Source organism: Lycium ferocissimum, chromosome 11 (genome assembly GCF_029784015.1).
Source record: "Lycium ferocissimum isolate CSIRO_LF1 chromosome 11, AGI_CSIRO_Lferr_CH_V1, whole genome shotgun sequence".
Classification (NCBI taxonomy): Eukaryota; Viridiplantae; Streptophyta; class Magnoliopsida; order Solanales; family Solanaceae; genus Lycium; species Lycium ferocissimum.
The window spans coordinates 30,653,695-30,676,514 of NC_081352.1; the positions used below are offsets into that span (position 1 = coordinate 30,653,695).

The 22,820-nt window shown below is 35.9% G+C and overlaps 2 protein-coding genes across 2 annotated transcripts; both read left to right on the forward strand.

Annotated features, from left to right (window-relative positions):
* The first annotated feature begins 249 nt into the window (after positions 1-249).
* LOC132037177 (auxin response factor 8-like) lies at positions 250-9,720 on the forward strand. The gene is made up of 15 exons (XM_059427646.1): positions 250-783; positions 1,109-1,221; positions 1,489-1,587; positions 1,682-1,738; positions 2,230-2,385; positions 2,464-2,548; positions 3,941-4,031; positions 4,389-4,553; positions 4,644-4,766; positions 5,487-5,562; positions 6,265-6,412; positions 6,942-7,317; positions 7,840-8,434; positions 8,547-8,737; positions 9,222-9,720. Exons 1-15 carry the CDS (start codon positions 741-743, stop codon positions 9,400-9,402), a joined length of 2,499 nt encoding a protein of 832 aa, XP_059283629.1. The 5' UTR covers positions 250-740; the 3' UTR covers positions 9,403-9,720.
* A 1,582-nt stretch (positions 9,721-11,302) lies between these two features.
* LOC132036650 (probable polyol transporter 6) lies at positions 11,303-14,646 on the forward strand. Its single transcript, XM_059427030.1, has 3 exons — positions 11,303-11,462; positions 12,311-12,982; positions 13,786-14,646. The coding sequence occupies exons 1-3, from the start codon at positions 11,363-11,365 to the stop codon at positions 14,487-14,489; spliced, it is 1,476 nt and encodes a 491-aa protein (XP_059283013.1). The 5' UTR covers positions 11,303-11,362; the 3' UTR covers positions 14,490-14,646.
* The last annotated feature ends 8,174 nt before the right edge of the window (positions 14,647-22,820 follow it).

The following is a 22,820-nucleotide window of genomic DNA, read 5'->3' on the forward strand; positions in this document are numbered from 1 at the left end:
ATTAGCTGTAATCTTTGTTATTCTACAAAAATAAGTAAAGGGTAGTGTTCAAAATTTGATCTTTTTTTTTTTTTTTTTTTTTTTTTTTTAGTTACAATCTTAGATATTCAGCCAAAAAAGAAAAGAAAAGGGTAGTGCTCAATTTGTTTTGGTACCCTTGAAAATTTGATCTCTCTCTTTTTTTTTTAATAGCTGTAATCTTAGATATTCTACAAAAATAAGTAGAGTAGTGTTCAAAATTTGATCTTTTTTTTTTTTTTTTTTTTTTTTTTTTTTTTAGCTGTAATCTTAGATATTCAGCAAAAATAAGTAAAGGGTAGTGCTCAATTATTTTTGGTAACCTTCAAAATTTGTTTTTTTTGTTTTTTGTTTTTTAGCTATAATCTTAGATAGTCAGCAAAAACAAGAAAAGGCTAGTCTTCAAATTTGATCTTTTTATGTTTTTTTTTTTTTTTTTTGTTGTTAATGGAGGTGTTGGAGAAAGAAAAGTGTTGTGAATTGTGTTGATTTTCTTTAGCTGAAATTAGGAGTCTTTTTTGGTAAATGCATGTGGGAAGTGAGTTTTTTTCTGGAGAAATGGGGGTGAAGTGGGGTATGCTAAGGATAAGAGTGATGAATGGGTGGAATAGTTTAGGGTTTGAATTTGGTCTTGAGGGTTTTATATAATTTTCTGAAAAAAAAAAATAAAAAATCATATTTTGAGGGTGTTTTACATATATATTTAAGTTAAGATTAAAAATATGAAGCTTTCAACATCAGGAATTGGTCAGCAAGCTCATGAAGGTATCTCTATACTTTTTTCTTTCCTTTCCTGTCTTCTTTTTTTGTCCAGGTTTGGCTTTTTATATATACCTGTCAGTGTCTTTATTGTAAGTAATATTTATTCTCATGCTTTGTCTTTAGCAAATACTAATAGAAAAAAAAAATAGAACAGATTATGAGTAATTAAGTATGTATTGATTTAAGGAGGTCAACTTTGTCAATGCTGACGCAATTCGACCCTCTCATACTTAATTAAGTTGAATTGTATATTTAAATTCATTTCCATGTGTGTTATTCATTTATGTGGAATTAAATTATGCTGATGGATAATTTGTTTGGTTGAAAGGAGATAAGAAGTGTTTAAATTCAGAACTATGGCATGCTTGTGCTGGTCCCCTTGTATGCCTACCAACGGTAGGAAGTCGCGTGGTTTACTTTCCTCAGGGTCACAGTGAACAGGTCTTTCTTCATTAGCCAAATTTATCTCTTCTTCATTAATTGTGAACTAAGGGGTCGTTTCATTGCTGGTTAGGAGGTGATTTATTCATGTATTAAATAATCCTGCATAACCTGTACGGTGTATGCAAATCCTGCATAATTAATCCTTGCATTACTAATACCTGCGTAACTCTAACCAGCAACCGAACGACCCCTAAGTGTTGCAACCATGAATTATTCATTAGTTAGTCAATTGCTGACGGGGTTCCTATTGGAATTGAGTGGCAGGTAGCGGCAACAACTAATAAAGAAGTTGATGCTCACATACCGAATTACCCGAACTTGCCACCCCAGTTGATCTGTCAACTCCATAATGTCACAATGCATGTGGGTTCTTTCTTTATGTTCTATGTTTTATCATGAAATTCATGATTAAGTTGCGATAGGGTTATGAGGAAATGACAGTTTAATGGGATTTCAGGCAGATGTTGAAACAGATGAAGTATATACTCAGATGACATTGCAGCCCTTGACACCGGTATTTCATGAATCATGCGATAGAAGTTGTCTTATAGCCTGTTTGGCCAAGCTTCTGGGAAGCTAAAAGTGCTTACTTTTTTTTTTTCTTTTTTTTCCAGAAAGTGCTTTTCTTAGAATATTGATGTTTTTGGACAAGCTTTTGGGGAAAACATAAGTGCTTTTTAGTAGTAACGAAAACTGTTTTTCAGAAGCTAAAAGAAGTAGCTTTTTCTGGGAAGCACTTTTGGAACATTCGTCAAGCACAAAGTACTACTCTAATGCTGGCAAAAATGCTTTCCAAATTAATAAGTCAAACACAAACCGGTGTTATCCAAAAGTACTTTATCAGAGAGCACTTTGCTCTCTGACAAAAAACACTTTTCAAAATAAGCAGATTTTGAAACCTTGGCTAAACAGGCTATTAAGCTAACATGAATTTCCCATTTACTTTTGTTTTATTTCCCTATACTTTGTGCGAGTTGGGTGCCAAATGTTGTGTTGTGTTTTCAGCAAGAGCAAAAGGATGCATATCTTCCTGTTGAGTTGGGTATCCCTAGCAGGCAGCCTACTAACTATTTTTGCAAGACACTAACTGCAAGTGATACCAGTACGCATGGTGGCTTCTCTGTTCCTCGTCGTGCAGCAGAGAAAGTTTTCCCTCCTTTGGTGATATAACTGGTCCAATGTCTCGTATTTTCATACCACTCTGGTTCTGAGCCTGATGTTATTCTCATTTCTTCTCAGGATTTCTCACAGACCCCACCCTGTCAAGAATTAATTGCGAGGGATCTGCATGACATTGAATGGAAATTCAGGCATATTTTCCGAGGCAAGCTCTGGATGTTCCTTGCTTTGCTATGTGTTGCTTTACACTGTGTTAAGTGTGCTTGACATTAATCTAACATCTGGTGGCTATTTAAGTTTGTAGCAAAATTTAGGTATCGACACACTTAGATATGAGCTAAACTTTAAGAATATTTTAGTTTAATCCTCTTTAGTGTTTGCTTGTTTAGGGTCCTTGACATTTTAGGTATTTCATTCACTTGAATGGCTGTGTGGCTAGAGAGATTCTTTTGAAGTATTTTTCTTTTCTCTTTTAATCAATTGGACAGTAAGTACTTTTCTTTTCTATTTTTAATCAAGAATTGGGAGGGCGTTGCTCTGTTTCCATGAAATTCAATGGTAGAAGCAGAAAGCAGAATAATTCTGTCATGAACAGTTGAGGAATTCATACAGTTACATGAATTCTATCTAAGCAAAGAAATCAAGACCAATAAAGAAAAAATTTACAGCTCATATTCTATATCAGTTCACTACATGTGTGGGGAAAATAAATGAAGAGAACATAGTAGTCTGTTTCATTCTTGCCCTTGTACTCTGTGTAATATTCAAATAAGGTGTATGTAAAATGCCATTCTCAACTTTGCCGCCGACAAAAAACTTGGTATTAAGGGGAGAAGGGTAGAGGGGCGGGCCCATTATCCACCGAGTTTCGTACCGCGTGCCACTTGGCCACGAGGATTTCTCGATTATAAAATAAAAGCCATTATCTTTGTTCGAGGTGAGAAAAACAAAACTTTGAGGGACAGACCAATTTTTATAGTTTGTAAAGAGCGAGAGAAGCTATAGAAAGTGAAACAGAATGAGTTTTGTCTTATTTAACATTTTGAATTCTAGCTTGAAGGAGATAAAGGGAAATGAAGAAGGCAGAGTGTAGTTGTACTGAGATCTTTTATGATCCTTTGAGTTGCAGGTGGGATTAGGCATAATTATAATCTTGTAGGACTAGAGTTGTGATTAGAATTATGGAGGATTAACGATTTTTTATGTAGTAACAGAATTGTTATTCAGGTCGTGGGTGGGATATTATAGAAGTTATCTCCTTTTTTTTCTGTAAATGTGTGAAATTCAGGTTGGAATTAAGGTTAGGATATGAGGTTCACACAGGTTAGGTAACCTGAGCAAGGGAAAAAATGTACTTAAAAAGATTAAAAAATAAGCAAAATAACAGACTGAATCAAATAGATGAGTGGATGACCTAAATGTTCCACTTGTCATTCTAATCCTATTACCTTGATGTAGCGCTGTTGTTCTTACCATAGCTTGTTTATTGACTCATTTGCTGGATATATTAATGATTGCTCTTGGAAGCATGAATATAATGCAGTGTTAAACTAACTAATGCTGAAACATGTTTATATTTTTCTTTCTATGCATGCAGGACAGCCTAAGCGGCATCTTCTAACGACTGGCTGGAGTGTGTTCGTTAGTGCCAAAAGACTTGTCGCTGGAGATTCAGTTCTTTTTATTTGGTAACTTTAATCCTTTTTTGAGATAATTACACTTTTGGACTGCTCAAAAGATGATAGCCAGCAAATGTATAGGTTTTGTATATTAATTATAAATATACATATTATAACATATAATATACTGTACATAATCAGTGTATAGGTTTTGTATATTTTGGCTAGCGCCCGTAATTAATTTCAGCCGACGGGCCAAAAATGAAAAAAGCACCCCGCCACCCCCCGGCCCCCCTCCTTTTTTTTTTTTTTTTTTTTTTTTAAAAAATCAACAGATCTTAGTATTTTACACTGTAGGAATTACATCTAGCCATGCTATTGCTCGGGGCTTTCTCTCAATTGGTCCTTAATCGTTTTCCGTGTCAGGAATGAGAAAAATCAGCTCCTTTTGGGAATTCGTCGTGCAACTCGACCCCAAACCGTGATGCCATCATCTGTTCTGTCTAGCGACAGCATGCACATTGGATTACTTGCTGCTGCTGCTCATGCTGCTGCTACGAATAGCTGTTTCACTGTTTTTTTTAACCCAAGGTGTGGTGCTGAACGATGGTCCGCTCCTTATATTTTTGTCTAGTCTGTATATCTTTTCTGTTCTTTTTCAACTAATGCTTATCGCATCAGGGCTAGCCCATCTGAGTTTGTTATATCTCTTTCAAAATACATCAAAGCTGTATATCACACTCGTGTTTCCGTTGGAATGCGTTTCCGGATGCTATTTGAGACTGAAGAATCTAGTGTTCGAAGGTATGTAAGTCTTTGATCTTAAACCTCTTCCTTGTTTTCCTTCAACCTCTTTTCTGTTTAGACAAGTGCATATAGCTACTTAAGTAGCATATTAGTTTCTTGTTGATGGATTTTGGGCACTTTTTGATACTTAATCACAGATGAGTTGCTCTTGGATCTGTCTTCTAAATGAGCGGTTCTGGATGCGGCTCCTTTGTTTTATTGATAACTTTCTAATGGGATGATTACGTTTTTGGACTGCCCTTAAAAAAAAAAAATAGCAAGCATATGTATATGTTTTGTATATTAAGTATAAATATACATAATGTACACATACATAAATATACATATAATATACATAACCAGTATATATTTTGTATATTTTGGCTAGAACCCGTAATTAATTTTGGCTGGCGGGCCACCAATGAAAATATCCCATTTCTAATCATGTAGGAACAAAGTGGATTCAGATTTCAGATGAAGGTGCAAGTTTATGGCCTTTGTTGCTTCTCTTTTTACTCATATTTGCATATCATGTTTAGTCTAGTGCTTACTACAAGTAACATTAGAGTATTAACTGGGCAAAGTCAGTGGTCTTAGGTATATAAACCAATTAAATTGAAACTCCATAGCTGGGAATTGCGATATGTTAAGTGCCCTGATAGTGGCTACCGTTGAAATCTGAGTTGTAAAATTCTGTGTTAGGTTTCTCTTCTTATATGTGGATCTGATACTTTACAGATACATGGGCACAATTACTGGAATTGGTGACTTAGATCCGGTTCGCTGGGCCAACTCTCATTGGCGGTCTGTCAAGGTAAATGTATTTTAGTTCTTTCATTGTATTTAACATTTTTATATAAGCTATTCTCATTCTTTTGTAGCTTATAGTATTTAAAATGCCTTTTGCGCACATATTAGGTTTTACTTGTCTCTCCATATTATTATGAAATTAGAATTTTTAACAGGAAATCTTTTCACTTCTCTCACCTAATCCAGACCTAAGATGATCCTTTGCATATAACCCTTGTTAAATATTTAGACCCTTGGCGGTGTTTCCTGAAGTGGAACGTTGACTTATGGCTTAACGTCCAACCTATGAACCCTTTGGGCTATAATTCTATTTTCGCACAAGAATGATGACATACTTGCGAGAAAATGACAAAAATGGTCCTTATGTTTAAAGGATAAGTTCAAAATAGTCCCTTAAGTACGTACTGAACAGTTTTGGTTCTTTAAGTTTGCCAAAAGTTGCCAAAAGTTAACACTTCTAGTCTTCGTCAAATATTCACCGAACTTTTATGTTAGATTTCTCAAATTTCTGAACTTCTTCACTATGTCAAGTTGTTTCCCCACGAGGTTCTCTATCTTTCGTGCAATGTAGATTATTGTGTAGAACTTAATGATTCAGAACTCATGTAGATTACAAATTTACAAATGTACAATTGTTATATGTTCATAAACAGTTATTTTATGTTCACAGATATCTATTTACAATAGAAATTTCACGAAATTGTAGGTTGGTTGGGATGAGTCAACAGCAGGCGAGAGGCAACCGAGGGTTTCGCTATGGGAGATAGAGCCTTTGACTACTTTTCCAATGTATCCATCTTTGTTCCCTCTTAGGCTAAAACGGCCTTGGTATCCGGGAACTTCATCTTTTCAAGGTATTGTGCCCTGAATGTTATACTGTTAGGAAAGTGAAGCTGTGAGATCCTGAGGTTTCCTTGTACTTTTTTTTGCAAAAAAAGGGGTAAATTTTGTTGTCGTTCAGATGGCCCTTCTAAGATGGAAAACACTTCTCTTTAGTTATAGCCCGTTTGGCCAAGCTTTCAGAATCTGCTTATTTTGAAAAATGTTTTTGTTCAAAAGCGCTATTAGAAAAATTACTTTTGAGAGTAGTAGTTGGTGTTTGGCTAATCAGTTTGATAAATATTAGAGCAGTACTTTGTGCTTGGCCAATGTTCCAAAAGTGCTTCTGGGTAGCTTCTGAAAAACCTTCTACTACTACTCAAAAGTACTTATTTTTTCCATAAAAGCTTTGGCCATAAAAGCCTTGGCCAAACACCCCACTCGCTAAATTTAGCACTTTTGACTTCCCAGAAGCTTGGCCAAAGAGGCTTTTAATTTCTTGGATGTTTCAGCTTATTTTTGTTCCCGAGGTCTGTTATGATTTTTTTCCTTTTCTTTTTGCAGATAGTGCCAGTGAAACTATTAATGGAATGGCATGGTTGAGAGGGGAAAGTGGTGAGCAAGGACAACATTTGATGAATCTACAATCTTTAGGTGGCGGCATGCTCCCCTGGATGCAACAAAGAATTGATCCAACACTTCTCCGAAACGATCTTAACCAGCAGTATCAAGCTATGCTGGCTAGTGGTTTGCAAAATTTCGGGAGTGGGGATCTGCTTAAACAGCAACTGTTGCAACAGTTTCAACAGCCTGTCCAATATGTTCAGCATGCAGGCAGTCATAACTCCGTCCTGCAGCAGCAGCAGCAACAACAAGCAATACAGCAAGCAATTCATCAGCATATGCTGCCTGCACAAACCCAACACAATAACCTTCAAAGGTAGGAGTGGCAAACAGGCAGGTCGGATTGGATATGGGCGGGTTGAAAACGGTTAAACAAAACAACAACATACCTATAATGTACGGAGACCTTACCCCTATCCCACAAGGGTAGAGAGGTAGTTTCCAATGGACTCTTGGCTCAATGAAAATGTTTCTCAAAACAAGTTTGAAAAATACTAGAGTAAATAAGCTATGGTAAAAATATCGAAGGAAAGAATTAAAACGGGTTAAACAAAAACAGATAAAATATCCCCCCCGCGCCCCCGCCCCAAAACACACTCACACACACATATAACACGGATAAAAAATGGGTTAAAAGACGGATAATATGGATATATCCATATTATTCATGGTTTCAGTAATAGTCAGGGTGAGAATACAAGCTAAAACTCAAAATAAGTTAAAACTCCTTATTATGGATATCCATTTTATAGTGGATAATATCCAGATTTCCTATATTTAATGGGTTGGATTGGATGGTTACATGTTTTTTTTTTTTTCCTTTAAACCTTTTTGCCAGCCCTGTTCAAAGGCAACCACGGCAACAAGTCAGCAATCAGACAGGGGAACAGGCTTATCAACATTCTTACCAGGAAGCATACCAAGTACCAAATAGCCAGCAGCTCCAGCACAAACAACCATCGAGCATTCCTTCTCCATCATATTCAAAGCCAGATATATCAGATCCAAACTCCAAGTTCTCGGGATCCGTTTCTCCATCAGGCATGCCGACAGCACTAGGTTCTTTATGTTCGGAAGGAACTAGTAACTTTCTGAATTTTAATAGAATCGGTCAGCAGTCCATGATGATGGAGCAGCAGGCCCCGCAGAAATCTTGGATGCCAAAATTTTCTCATTCACAGGAAACATGTAACCTAGATGCCCAGAATCAAACTGTTTTTGGTGCTAATAATGTTGATTCTTCAGGGCTTCTCCTCCCGACAACTGTGTCTAACGTTGCTACTACTACATCAATTGATGCTGATTTGTCCCCTATGCCACTAGGGACTTCTGGATTTCAGAATTCTCTGTATGGTTATGTGCAAGATTCTACTGACTTGTTGCATACTGTAGGACAAGTTGATGCACAAAATGCGACCTGTACATTTGTTAAGGTGCTAATTCTGCTGTGTAGGTTACATATTTCGTTGTTGTTTTCTTGCATATTACTACTATGATATGGATAAAGCTTTTTATTTTTTTTTATTTTTTTATTTTTTGGTGCAGGTTTACAAATCAGGGTCTGTTGGGAGGTCATTGAACATCAGCCGGTTCAATAGCTATCATGAGCTACGGCAGGAACTGGGACAGATGTTCGGGATCGAAGGGTTTCTTGAAGACCCTCAAAGATCAGGCTGGCAGCTTGTATTTGTTGACAGGGAGAATGACGTTCTTCTCCTTGGAGACGACCCATGGGAGTAAGTATCTAATTTACTAGAACACTTCACATTTTGCCTCTGCTCATAATTTGCCAATTGATGGAATGAACTACTTATGCTTTAAGTCCTAGACTATGCACATGTCATTTTTGTTCTCTTATTTGCTTAACTCACAGGGTCTTCGGATGTCTGGTAGTGATAGCTGATTATATATGGGATCTTTAGACAAATAGCCGGCCGGATCCACGGTTTACTTTTTCTAATCAGTGTATATAGATTATACAGGGTTATACAGATATTATACATGGATTTACATATATTATACATTCGCTGGTTATTTTTAGTTAAGTGTTGACTGGGCTATTTAGGTTAATTCTTCGTTATATATATTCTATTCTATTACCTTTGATTTATTCCGTCTCTCCTGCGATAGTCTTTCAGAAAAATGGTTTTCTACCATCTTTTTCCTTTTCTAAACCAAGACATGGTATTCATTTCCCCATTTGTGGCATGGTATTTTCAGGGCATTTGTCAATAATGTCTGGTACATCAAAATTCTTTCACCCGAGGATGTGCAGAAACTAGGGAAGGAAGAGGTTGAATCCCTAAATCTTAGTGCACTTGAAAGGATGAGCAGTAATAATAATGCTGATGGTCGAGATTTCATGTCCGGACTTCCATCTATAGGATCACTCGAGTACTGACTGTTGTCATCGTTCGATAAAGATGTGTTGTTCCTATTCTGTGCTTTCCAAGAGCTCGGATGTCTCAAAATTTCTATCTTCTTTCCCGGCTTAGCTTTGGCCTAATTAGTCCGGTCTCATTTATATGACATAGTTCTTTATGGAGGAGATATTTAATCGATCTGCCATTTGAATTACAATGCTTTTGTATTAGTTAATCTTATTCGCTGTACTCGGGCTCAGGACAGATGTGATTTAAACAATCTCTAGTTGTAAACTTGTCAATGCAGTTAAACTTCTATGAGTGTATGCCTTAAATGCAAAGTACTTACTAATGTAGATTCCCTTTTTTGAAACAAAGCATTCTAGGATATTTTCCAGAACCACATCAGCAAAATGCTAGTACCATGCAGTTGCTTCAACGCCAATGCGGTGCATGTGATCGAGAAATATGTACATGTAATCACATGAAAACCATCAGAGTCGTTTGCTGAAAAAAGTAGAACTTCAATACTATTCAAAATCATGGAGGGTGCTTGATGATATCCCATTTCTAGAAAGTCTTTTTTCAGAAGTACGTTCCTCAATATGCACCTCTGCACAGCTGACTCATAGCATTTGACCGATCTTAGGGCTGACACAAGCGAATTGGTTGTTGAAAATAAAACCCTAGCAACCAAGCACTCCCGCCCCAAAAGTGGAGAGCAAAGAACCATCAAAAGGACACATCTGAAGAGGAGGCGGGCCCTCTAAGTTGACCATCCTACCCCCACTAACGGAGCTCTGCTTTTATCTTAATCTGCATGTGAGGAATCTAAGGAGACATCAGACATGTATATAGTCTAATCTCTCTCGACACAAAGTTAAGTTGGCACATACAGAGTCCTCTAGTTTCTAAGTCTAAATTTATTAATCAAAGATAAATGGTTATCTTATAATCTCTCTTGAGCTGGTCTTTGCTCTTAATGATTATATTTTCATCAGATTATTGATATGTGTACCAAGATATAAATAAATCAATTGCAGAGGGAACAATGTAAAGATAAAGCTTATTCACGTATAACTAAATGATCAAAGGCCAATGCTTCATCTAGCTATTCAGTGATTTCTTCACATACGTTTAATCGTCACAATTTTATCTGATACATATATCCATAGGCAGAGGCAGCATGAAAGAATCACTAAAATTTCAACAAATTATATTAAATCTGAACATATAATTTGTCTGTGTAATGAATCAGTGATAAGAACTTAAATGTTGAACCTACCAACTTTAAATTATGCACTCGTCGCTAACATATATTAGATGTAACAATCAAAATATGGCAAGTTACACATTTGGCCGCTCGGCAAAAAATAATTACATTCGCTATTTATGTATGTTACCCTAATATGTATAAAAAATGTATATTATACATTAATATACAAAAAATATACACTTACTATTTTGATGAATGGCTATTTATGTCGATGATATCCATATAAAGCCGGCGTTGGATACGAAGGGTCAGAGGTTAATCCTATAATCAGGACTCATGTGTGACTTGTAATTCTTATCATAATCCAATAGTATTATTCTTTACAAATTCAAATATATATTACGTTGTACATTTTTTGGAAACACACAAATACAAAAGGAAGTAGAATTCAAATGGGATTTGCTTTGACTATATAGAGATCTGAGTTTCTTGCTAATTGTGCGGTTTAATTTCCATTTGTGGCATTAAGAGTTTATTATCATTTTATCCCAAAACTCAATCTTTTTGCCCCTCGAACCATTTCTTGTGACTCTTTTCCAAAATAGATAAATATTGATTGATCGTATTCCATAGTTGATGCATGTAGCAGATCAATAAAAGCGTCACAAAAATCAGTGGGCTCCACCAGGGAAATTAAGTGTTGTTATAGGATTTTACTTCTTTAAGTGGAAGATTTCATTATAAAAACAAAGATTTCACTTTATCTATTGCATTGAGAAAATATGGAGAAGGATATTGATGGAGAAAATCCCACAAGGGTTAACAAATATGCTTGTGCTTGTGCAATTGTTGCTTCCATGATATCTATCATCTTTGGCTATGGTAAGTTCCCTTCTTCAATTAATACTTTAACTTATCCTCTCTTTTTATTTTCTTTAGCCATGGTGTTCCAAATTCATATTAGATATGTCCGCTAATAAATTAGGAGCTAAAACATTCATTACCATGCAAAGTTTCTTCATACACAAGTGTTCGAACCTGACCTAGATATGATTAAAGGCATACAATTTCGAATCATCCCACCATGCATAGAATGATCACTACAAAAAAAAAAAAAAAAAAAAAAAAAAAAAAAAAAAAGAAGAAGGTAATTTGCGGAGGTTTAAAGTTGTAATTCGCAGAGGTTTTAGCTTCCTCTTGCAACTAGCGGAGGCTAAAACCTCCGCGAATTGCAACTTTCAACCTCCGCAAATTACTCATTTTTTTTTTTTTTTTTTTTGTAGTGGTGGAGCTTGTAATCTCCTTTTTTTCTCCTTTAGCCATTGGTGTTCGAAACATACTGGCCAGAATAATCCAAATCCATATTAGATATGTCCACTAATTAAGGAGCTAAAACATTCCTTATAACCATGCAAAAATTCGTGAATGCAAAAATTCTTCATTCACGAGGGTTTGAACCTGAGAGTTAGTTATGATTAAAGGCGTACGATTTCTAATCATCCCACCATGCATATATAGAATGATTGAGCATGTTTCTTTTACCCATTTTAAGTGATGTATATATATCAAGGGTGCTAATATTTTGTACACGATGAGTGTAGCTCAACCTATTAGAGAAAGTCAGTTATCAATATAGAAATTTACATGTACTTTCTGATTGTGTAAATATTTTTAATGGTAATTAGCCTCCCGATATATTCTAACAAGAGTTTATGTTTTTTTTTTTTTAGATACCGGTGTGATGAGTGGAGCAATGATTTATGTGAAAGAAGAATTCCAAATCAATGATGCAAAAACAGAAGTATTAGCAGGGATTCTAAATTTATGTGCACTAGTTGGGTCACTTTGTGCAGGAAGAACTTCTGATAATATTGGGAGACGTAACACTATAATTATAGCTTCATTAATTTTCTTTATTGGATCAGTATTAATGGGATATGGTCCAAATTATCCAACATTATTAGTTGGAAGATGTGTTGCTGGTGTTGGTGTTGGATTTGCACTTATGATAGCACCAGTTTATTCAGCAGAAATTTCATCACCATCATCACGTGGGTTTTTAACATCTTTACCAGAAATTGGAATTAGTATTGGTATTTTACTTGGTTATTTGTCTAATTATATTTTTTCAAGATTGTACCTTGAACTTGGTTGGAGAATGATGTTAGGAGTTGCAGCAATTCCTTCACTTTTCTTGGCTATTGGCATTCTTAAAATGCCAGAGTCGCCTAGATGGCTTATTATGAAAGGCCGTCTAGGAGACGCCAAGAAAATATTGTACAAAGTTTCGAATAGCCCTCAAGAAGCTGAAATTCGAATCAGGGATATTAAACAGGCTGTAGGAATCGACGAGAATTGTAACGATGACATTGTCAAGCTCCCCGATTCAGCAAAAACACAAGGTAAATTTTCGTTAGACTTTATAATAGGAAAAATTACCTAATGTAACTAGTTATTATTAAGTTCAGGTTCACCAAGTGTCCTTAGTTTGGTATACCTATGCATATCTATATATGTGCAAATATACACACTTGTGTATACATATATACACGAATGTGGCGTCCAGTTTGCCCTTGCTTTCTGTTGTTGTTCCTGGAGCATCCATCTCTTCCTTCTTCTTCGCCCTCTCCGGTGAGATTGGATGGGCTAGGATGTGGACTGGACTTTAAATAAAGAAAGTAATTTTTATTTTATATCTATTACAGAATATTTAATTTATCTAGACGAATATGTTTATCTGTTTTTGAAATAAAGTGTATGTTCGGGATGAGCTGATCATTGCTCCATATATAAATACATAAATTTCTAAGTGGTTATATAAAAATATAAGCTTTGTTGTATCATGAAAGAACTTGTCTATATTCCTGAGTTGATTTCTCATATGGTCACTCAATCTCAGAAAGTCACTTTTCTTCTTGATTCCAATTTCCTTCAACAAAGAAAGTGACTCTTTGAGATAATAACTTTTAGTTGAGTGACTATCTGTGAAATCAACCCCTATATTCCTCTCATCAGTATACATGAAATACCTGTTTACAAAAGGTCACATTTCTTCTTTTGGTTCGATAAGACCCTCTCCTCTATCCTTCTCCACTAAAATACTAATCTTCTTGTCAACAGCATGGTAATTTTAAAGAAAATTTATTTTTTCACGCCTCAAAACCTTAATTTTCTGACTGTCTGTGTTCAATCTTTTCCCTAACAGGTGGAGGGCTTTGGAAAGAATTGTTGCTAAAACCAACCCCATCACTAAGATGGATTTTAATAGCTGGTGTTGGAATTCATTTCTTTGAACATGCAACTGGGATTGAAGCTGTAATATTGTATAGTCACAAGATTTTTGCCAAAGCAGGAGTACATGACACTAGGAAGCAAATACTAGCCACAGTTGGAGTTGGAATGACAAAATTTATATTTATAGTCCTCTCCACTTTCTTGATTGACAAAGTTGGTAGAAGAAAATTATTGTTAACAAGTTTAAGTGGCATGGTAGTAACATTAGCTGCACTTGGGTTTTTCCTAACATTGGCAGAGAATTCTGGTGGCCATCTTATTTGGGCTTTGGTACTTTGTATAATCACAACCTATGCAGTTGTGATGTTTTTCAACATTGGGCTTGGGCCTGTTACTTGGGTTTATAGTGCTGAAATATTTCCTTTAAAGTATAGAGCATTGGGTACTGGTATTGGCGTTGCAGTTAATAGATTGATGAATGCTACTGTTTCCATGAGTTTTCTTTCCATTTCTGGAGCAATTACAACTGGAGGTGCTTTTTTCTTGTTTGCTGGAGTATCTTTCGGGGCTTTGATTTTCTTTTACTTCTTTTGTCCCGAGACAAAAGGAAAGTCTTTGGAAGAAATGGAAACGGTTTTCACTAGAGGCAAACCCTCCGAGAAGGTTAACAAATAAACGGAGATTCAAAAACATTGATGGCAGGAGTTGCACTTTATATTTTAAGATAATTATAGTCTGATGCCTTTTGGTGATCTAATGTATAGGATAGCCAGCAAATTTATAGATTAAGTATAAAGTATACATATTATATACAAGTTGTATTCACAAAATATACACATAATATACATAAAATGTACATAAGCAATGTATTTTGTATATTTTGCTAGTGCCCATAATTAATACCGTCGACTGGCCGAAAATGAAAAATGCGTTATATTTTGTATAGCTAACACTCAAACTCCATATATGTGCAAAATATAGCCAAGATAAAAGGGAAGTGTTGTATTAGGTTGATGGACAATAGGGAAGTGTTGGGTTGATGGCCAGTGTAAAAATAGTTAGTTATGTTTTCCTTTTGTTAGTGTAACATATTGTAAGAGAAGAATTTCTCAAATTGCGTGCACACACATATATGTCCAAATCTATATATAATATAAAGCTAGGCATTAAGAGAGTGATGTGTCACCTCTCTATGACCACCATTCCTATTTATCTTTGTTCTCATTTTTTTTTGGAATTCTCTCTATTTATGTTTATTTACTTATTATTGTACAAAATTACTTATTATTGTACAAAAATGACACCTCTCTATGACCACCATTCCTATTTATCTTTGTTCTCATTTTTTTTTTTTTTGGAATTTTCTCTATTTATCTTTATTTACTTATTATTGCACAAAAATAAATGCATCAATTACTACTCCTCTATTCTTTATTATTTTTTTAATGTTTATACTTAAATGACTCAAAATTTACTACTCCACTAATTCCTATTCTTTATTGTAAAAGAAATTAAAAGTTTCAATATTTATTACTCACATTAGTCTCCTTTATTTTTGGCATTTTCCGCCCCATTTTTCTGCTTCATTCTATTAAACACATTATTACGGGAAAACAAAATCTGATCATCTTCCTTTGCCTAATATGTAGCTAGAGGCTATACTGTAGTAATTAATACCTTTTTCAGTTATCTTTTTGTCTTCTTTATTTGCTTTTTTCTCCCTTATTTGTTTTCAAATTTTCACCTTCATAACTTATACCAATTAAACTTCTACTCTTAATAGTGTCATTAACTCCATGATTTTTAAGTTTTCATATTCATAATCCCCAACTATTTAATTTTCAAATTTAAGATACCTTATGGTATTCCTCAAATTTCCCTATATAAATTTACAATTTTTTGTTTCATGAAACCACTATCCAAGGTTATTCTTTTCATTCCATATTGAAGTAGTAATATCCTCATAGTATTATTATAGTGTCAGATTTATGCTTTACCTTTACTCGATGAAGAAGGCTCTTGAATGTTGATTAGTTTGCGGGAGGAGATGTCGTAAAGAGCTGGGAAAATACATAAAAAATCCCCCCAACGTATACTCGGATTAATTATGACGCACCTAACCTTTGTGAACGACCTATTACCCCCCATGGCCTTATTTTTTCTGTATTTTTGTACCATTTTTTGACTGACGTGGCAAAAAAAAAAAATTGAAGCCTAATTGCACAGTGGAGAGTATTACTTTTCTCTCACATTAGTGGTGCCACGCTGTTGCCACATCACTGCCACGTCTCCTTTTTTTTTCATTTGATTTTTCTTTTATTAATTATATTTACACTAATTAACATCTAATTAACCATTAAACCATTAATTTTGTCTTCTTCATCACTAAACTCTTCTTCTTCATCACTAAACCCTTCTTCTTCTTCTTCTTCTTCTTCATTTCAAGAAATGCATCAACCCATTTTCTTCCTCCATTAGCACACACACATTCAACCCATTTTCTTCCTCCATTAACACACACACACACACATTCAACCCATTTTCTTCCTCCATTAACACACACATACATTCAACCCATTTTCTTCCTCCATTAACAATACACATTCAACCCATTTTCTTCAACCCATTTTCTTCCTCCATTAACACACACACATTCAACCCATTTTCTTCCTCCATTAACACACACATTTAATTTAATCATCAATCATAAAGAGCTTATTTTCAAGAAACATTCAACCCATTTTTTTTCCTCCATTAACACACACATTCATTTGAAGGCAAATCAAACACCAAAATATCTCCTCCACCGAAATGGCATTATGTTTTAATGGGTCAGACCCATTTTCATATTGGTGCTGTTGCTTTGGCTACAACTTCATACAGTGTGTGGCGGCGGCGGTTGAGAAAAGAAGAAGAAAGAGAAAAAGGAGAAAAAAGAAGAAAGAGAAAAATAAATTGCATTTAACAATTGAAATGTGGAAGAAAGGGAGGGTGGGTGATAGGATAAAATATAAATAAATTTTTATTAAAATATAAAAAATATTTTTACTGCTTTCACTAGCCATAATTTTTTTTTTTTGCCACGTCAGTCGAAAATGGTACAAAAATACAGAAAAAATAAGTCCGGGGGGGTAATAGGTCGCCCGCAAAGGTTGGGTGCGTCATAATTAATCCGAGTATACGTTGGGGGGTTTTTTATGTATTTTCCTTAAAGAGCTCGAAAAGTGTGCATTAATTATGTATTTCTTTTTTAGCTATTTCTTATAATTAAGGTCCTAAGTAAGAGTGCGTGTTGTATTTTTTTGTTCCTTTTTACTTTCTCGTGTGTTCTCTGGGAAACCTCTTTAGTTTGAGTTTTTATGAATTTTGGGTGTCGCAAGTCTTTATATTCGTCTAGGCTCAAAATTAGTTTTTTGTAAGTTTGTATGAAATATGCTAACTATTAACGAATACTACTAATTGCTTAAAAGGAATATGTATAAATATTGAAATACGCCCTTCTTTAGGTGTTTCTTATGGTATGAAGAACCATTTAAGCTTTCTTTAAAGATTTGTTCATTTATTCTACTTTTAAAAAAATAACAAATGAATTGACAGAGTCCATATCTAATTTAATAAACTGAAATTCATCATTTATAAGAATATCAACAATATCTTCAGGTAGATTCTTGATCACAGTTGAGGTCAAGATGAAGTGAGCTGGCGACAATCCCAATTTACGAAAGGTAAATGAAAAATAATTTTAAATGTTCTTGTTGAAAAGAAATTTATTATAAATTACCTAAAATATAAGTTTCTCTCTCTCTCTCTCTCGAAGATGTAGGTTTCTTCATTTGTAAGACGAGTAATTGAAATAGCAATAAATTTTGATGTCCTAGAGTAAGAAATAGAAATTTGTAAGCATGAAAAAAAAAAAAAAAACTTATTTTTTTAGAGTAACGGTAGTACAGAGGAAGGAAAAGAAAAAAAGGAAGAACAAATTAAAATATCTGTTTTTATCAACATGATTTTATTCTAAAAAATTTCATCAACTAATAAATACTGATTGCGGAATCTTCTTATCTCTCTTTGTTCCGGCTGAGCTGCGCTATTTGCCGGAAGGTTCTTCTTTCCGCCGCCAACCACCGACGGTTCCGCTGTCTCTAAACCTCTATATATATTGTTTTTGCTAACGAGATTTTTACCATTAAACTAACTTTCACTAAACCTAAATTGCCTTAATAAGGTACTATTAATTTCAAACCTTTTGCAGATTTCAAATAGAATAGTATGTACTAAAAGAGCTTGTATGAGCTTTTTGCAAATTTATTGATTTTGCAGATTGAAAGTATAGAAAATAGATGGCACATAGGTTGTTGAGAGATGCAAGCAGATGGATGGGAAAGATCTGATTTCCCTAAAGTATAGAGCGTTGGGTTCTGGCATTGGTGTTGCAGTTAATAGATTGATGACTGCTACTGTTTCCATGAGTTTTCTTTCGGGGCTTTGATTTTCTTTTACTTCTTTTGTCCAGAGACAAAAGGAAAGTCTTTGGAAGAAATGGAAACGGTTTTTTTTCACTAGAGGCAAACGCTCCGAGAAGGTTAACAAGTAAACGGAGATTCAAAATATTGATGGCAGGAGTTGCACTTTATATTTTAAGATAATTACAGTCTGATGCCTGTGATCTAATGTATAGGATAGCCAGCAAATTTATAGATTAAGTATAAAGTATACATATTATATACAAGTTGTAATCACAAAATATACACATAATATACATAAAATGTACATAAGCAATGTATTTTGTATATTTTGCTAGTGCCCATAGTTAATATCGTCGACCGGCCGAAAATGAAAAATGCCTTATATTTTGTATAGCTAACACTCAAACTCCATATATGTGCAAAATATAGCCAAGATAAAAGGGAAGTGTTGTATTAGGTTGATGGAAAAAAGGGAAGTGTTGGGTTGATGGCCAGTGTAAAAATAGTTAGTTATGTTTTCCTTTTGTTAGTGTAACATATCGTAAGAGAAGAATTTCTCAAATTGCGTGCACACACATATATGTCCAAATCTATATATATACACTAAAGCTAGGCAATAAGAGAGTGATGTGGCACCTCTCTAAGGCCAGGATTACCATTTATCTTTTTTCTCATATTTTTTTTAAAATTTTTTCCTTTTTTTTTTTTGGTCTAAATAATGTACTAAAAAATACTAAATGAAAAACAGTGGAATGTATACGGTTGCAACTTGCAATACTTACTAAGAATAATGGTGGTAATTTGAACAGACGTTTACCTATGTAATGGGTAGGTTACACCGTTACAACATTAAAGATCATTTAACAGACCTGCTGTGTAATGGCTATACAAGTAAAAAGCAATATTGTTTACCCGTAAAATCGGTACAGTCGAATTTGTATACGGGATTAGGGACACGTGGATCAATATGTCCGAAATAATGAGATAAATAGCAATAGAACTTAATATGAACGAAATGTAATTGAAAATAAGTAGTTAGAATAGCCCGAGCCTTGGAGAAGCTTTTGAGCTAAAGGCGAGGTTGTCTCTTTCGGAGCAGATTAAGTTACAACAGTTTGATGATGTAAAGTTGTGTAAGATTCGAGATAAGGTGTTGAGTGGTGAGGCCAAGGAGGCAATTCTAGATGATGAGGATGTTTTGAGGATTAAGGGCTGCATTTGCATTCCTCGTATGGGTGGCTTGATTCGTTTGATTGTAGAGAAGACTCGCAGTTCCAGGTATTCTATCCATCTGGGTGCTACAAAGATGTATCGTGATTTAAGACAACATTATTGGTGGGGTAGGATGAAGAGGGACATCGTGGATTTCATGTCTCAGTGCTTGAATTGCCAACAGGTTGAGAATGAGCACCAGAGACCAGGTGGTATGAGTCAGAGGATGTCCATTTCCAAGTGAAAGTGGGAGAGGATAGCCATGGATTTCGTGATAGGTCTTCCGAAGACCTTGGGCAAGTTTGATGCTATTTGGGTGATTGTGGAGAGGTTGACAAAGTCTCACACTTCATTCCGGTTCAGATGACCTATAATTCAGAGAAGTTGGCAAGGATCTACATTAGAGAGATTGTTCGATTGCGCGGGGTGCCCATTTCCATCATTTCAGACAGAGGCACTTAGTTTACTTCCCATTTCTAGAGGACTTTGCAGAAGGAGTAGGGGACTCAGCTGGGTCTTAGCACCATGTTTCACTTGCAGACCGATGGTCAGTCCGAGAGGACTATTCAGGTGCTTGAGGACATGTTAAAAGCTTGTGTTATCAACTTTGGTCATTGGGACCAGTTCTTACCATTGGCAGAGTTTGTGTACAACAACAGTTATCACTCAGGTATTGAAATGGCACCGTTCGAGGCTTTGTATGGTAGGAGATGTCGTTGTCTAATTGGGTGGTTCAATGCTTTTAAGGTGAGACCTTGGGGTACAGATTTGTTGAGAGAGTCCATGGACAAAGTGAAGTTGATTCAGGAAAAGCTTCTGGCAGCTCAAAGTAGGCAAAAGAAGTATGTGGATCGGAAGGTTCGTGATTTAGATTTTATGGTTGGCGAGCAGGTTCTGTTGAAGGTTTCACCCATGAAGGGTGTGAAGCGATTTGGGAAGAATGGCAAGTTGAGCCCTAGGTTCATTGGTCCTTTCGAGATTCTCCGCCGTGTTGGTGAGGTGGCTTATGAGTTAGCTTTAGTAACAGGTTTGTCAGGTGTTCATCCGATATTTCATGTTTCCATGTTGAAGAAGTGCCATTCAGACGACTCTTATATCATTCAGTGGGACTTAGTACTTTTCAATCAGAATCTGTCCTTTGAGGAAGAGCCGATAGCGATCTTGGATAGGCAGGTGAGGGAGTTGAGCTCAAAGGAGATAACTTCAGTTAAGGTACAATAGAAGCACCGTCCAGTTGAGGAGGCTATTTAGGAGATTGAGACAGATATGCGTGAGAGATATTCCCAGCTTTTGACCTATTTAGGTACCTTTACTTTGCTACACTTCTTCTCTGTTCGAGGACGAACAATTATTTAATTAGTATTTGATGTAACGACCCGTTTGGTCGTTATATGCATTTTGACCATTTTACCCCCGTTAAGCCTTCCCCTAGCCCTGTTAGTGCGCTTTTGACCCGCGGGGATGGGCGACACTATTCTCGAGATCATCGGGCTAGTTTTGGTAGGATTTGAGGAAATTAGAACCTTAAGGTGAAAAATTATTGACCAATAATTGACTTTTAGGTGAACGAACTTTTTTCGGAATTTCGTTGATTCCATGAAGTCTAGAGGGTCGATTATGACTTCGTGGGATGATTGATTCGGTTCCTGAGGCATTCGAGAGCGCGTTTTGTACCTTTGGTTGGAAACTTAATTTTGGCTGTTTGGGGGTTGATCGGGTCAAGGTTACCTCCGTTGGGATTTTCGAGGCCACGGGTGAGTTCGTATCGCATTTTTACATGTGTCTGCATAATCAGTTTGTATCTAGGAGGTCTCGAATGGATGTCGGGATTTTGAGTAAACTTGGTGAAAACCAGAAAAATCTGGTTTTCTGATGTGTCGATCTGCGACTGTTTGGCCGCGTCTGAAGCCTCCTCAAGCTAAGCCTGATCCACAGATGCGAGTCCTTGTTGAGTTGGCTTATTCCGCACCTCCGAAGTCATTCCCATAGGCGCGGTATCGCGCTTGTGTGCATCCTCTGCATCGGCGGAGATGCTGAATCATTAATGAAAAATCTGCCTTAGCGGACGAGTATCAGCTGGGGCAGAGCCGCGTAGGCGGACAATGCTCCGCATAAGCAAAAATCGCTGAATCAGAAAACCTTTAAATTCATTATTCCGAACCCCTTTTCTTTCATACACCAAATTGAAAACCTAGAGCAATAATTGGGCGATTTGAAGAGTTCTTGGCTTGAATATTCATTAGGTAAGTCTACTTCACTTTAATTTGTGTTGTCTAAGTTGGGTTCTATGGTGGAAATAAAAAGGGTTAGTTAGGGAAGAAGGGTTATAAACCCTAGTTTTGGATTGATGCATCTTGTGCTATCTAATTTGGGTTTCATGGGTAAGTTTACTGATTTCTAACTGCTAACCAATGTGTAACTAGTCCATAGGCTTGAATCTTCCTTTTTCTTCAAGAATCTAAGTCATGGAAATTGGGGTTTTTCTTTAAATTGGGGATTTCGACTAAATGAGGGAATTGATGATAAATTGTGTTCGAATTAGTGGTTGGGTGATGGTTTTGGACTCCTTAAGTGTTGGGTAGCCGATTTTTACTTGAAATTCCTATTTTTCCCTTGTGGGCCCGGGATCTCTTTTAAAGGTCATTTTTTTATTCGAATCGTACTGTAACAATATGGGTATTGTTAGAATTCGTTTCTAATGTAGATTAGCTTGTTGATTAAACTTTGATGGTTTGGAAGATCTTCGAAAGGGCAAGGCTCGTGTTGAATAGTTCGTAGAACCCGCTCGGCATTGAGGTAGGTTACGGTTTATCTTTTTTGTTAGACTCCAATTAGTGAAGCATATGTAGGAGTTAGATATTGACGGAGAAAGCATGTTAGGCCTTCAGGTATAGTGTGGAGGTGAAATCCAATTAGGTTGGTTCTGTTGTTGTTATGATTGGGATTGTTGCCTTATTTGCTATGTTGTTACTTGTGTATGCATTCATCTCTATTGTTATGTCACTTATCATCGGGAAAAAGGAAGGATAATGAGATTAGGCTTGAATCGTGCTGTGTACTTATGATAAGACACGATGAGATCTTGATTATGATTTACGGTTGATTAAAATATCATGCATGACATACATTCTCATTCCATATGATGTATTAATATGAACTATGACTTGGTACTGATGATGATAATTGAGAAAGTGGAACATCTGAGGTCTTTGCCAGATCGTGTAAAAGAGAGATGAGAATCCTGATCCGAGTTTGTTACCAGAAGCGGAATGCATCGTACTCGCGCCCGAGGTTCCTTGCCGGGACGAGGGTGTACATTGACTTCGCA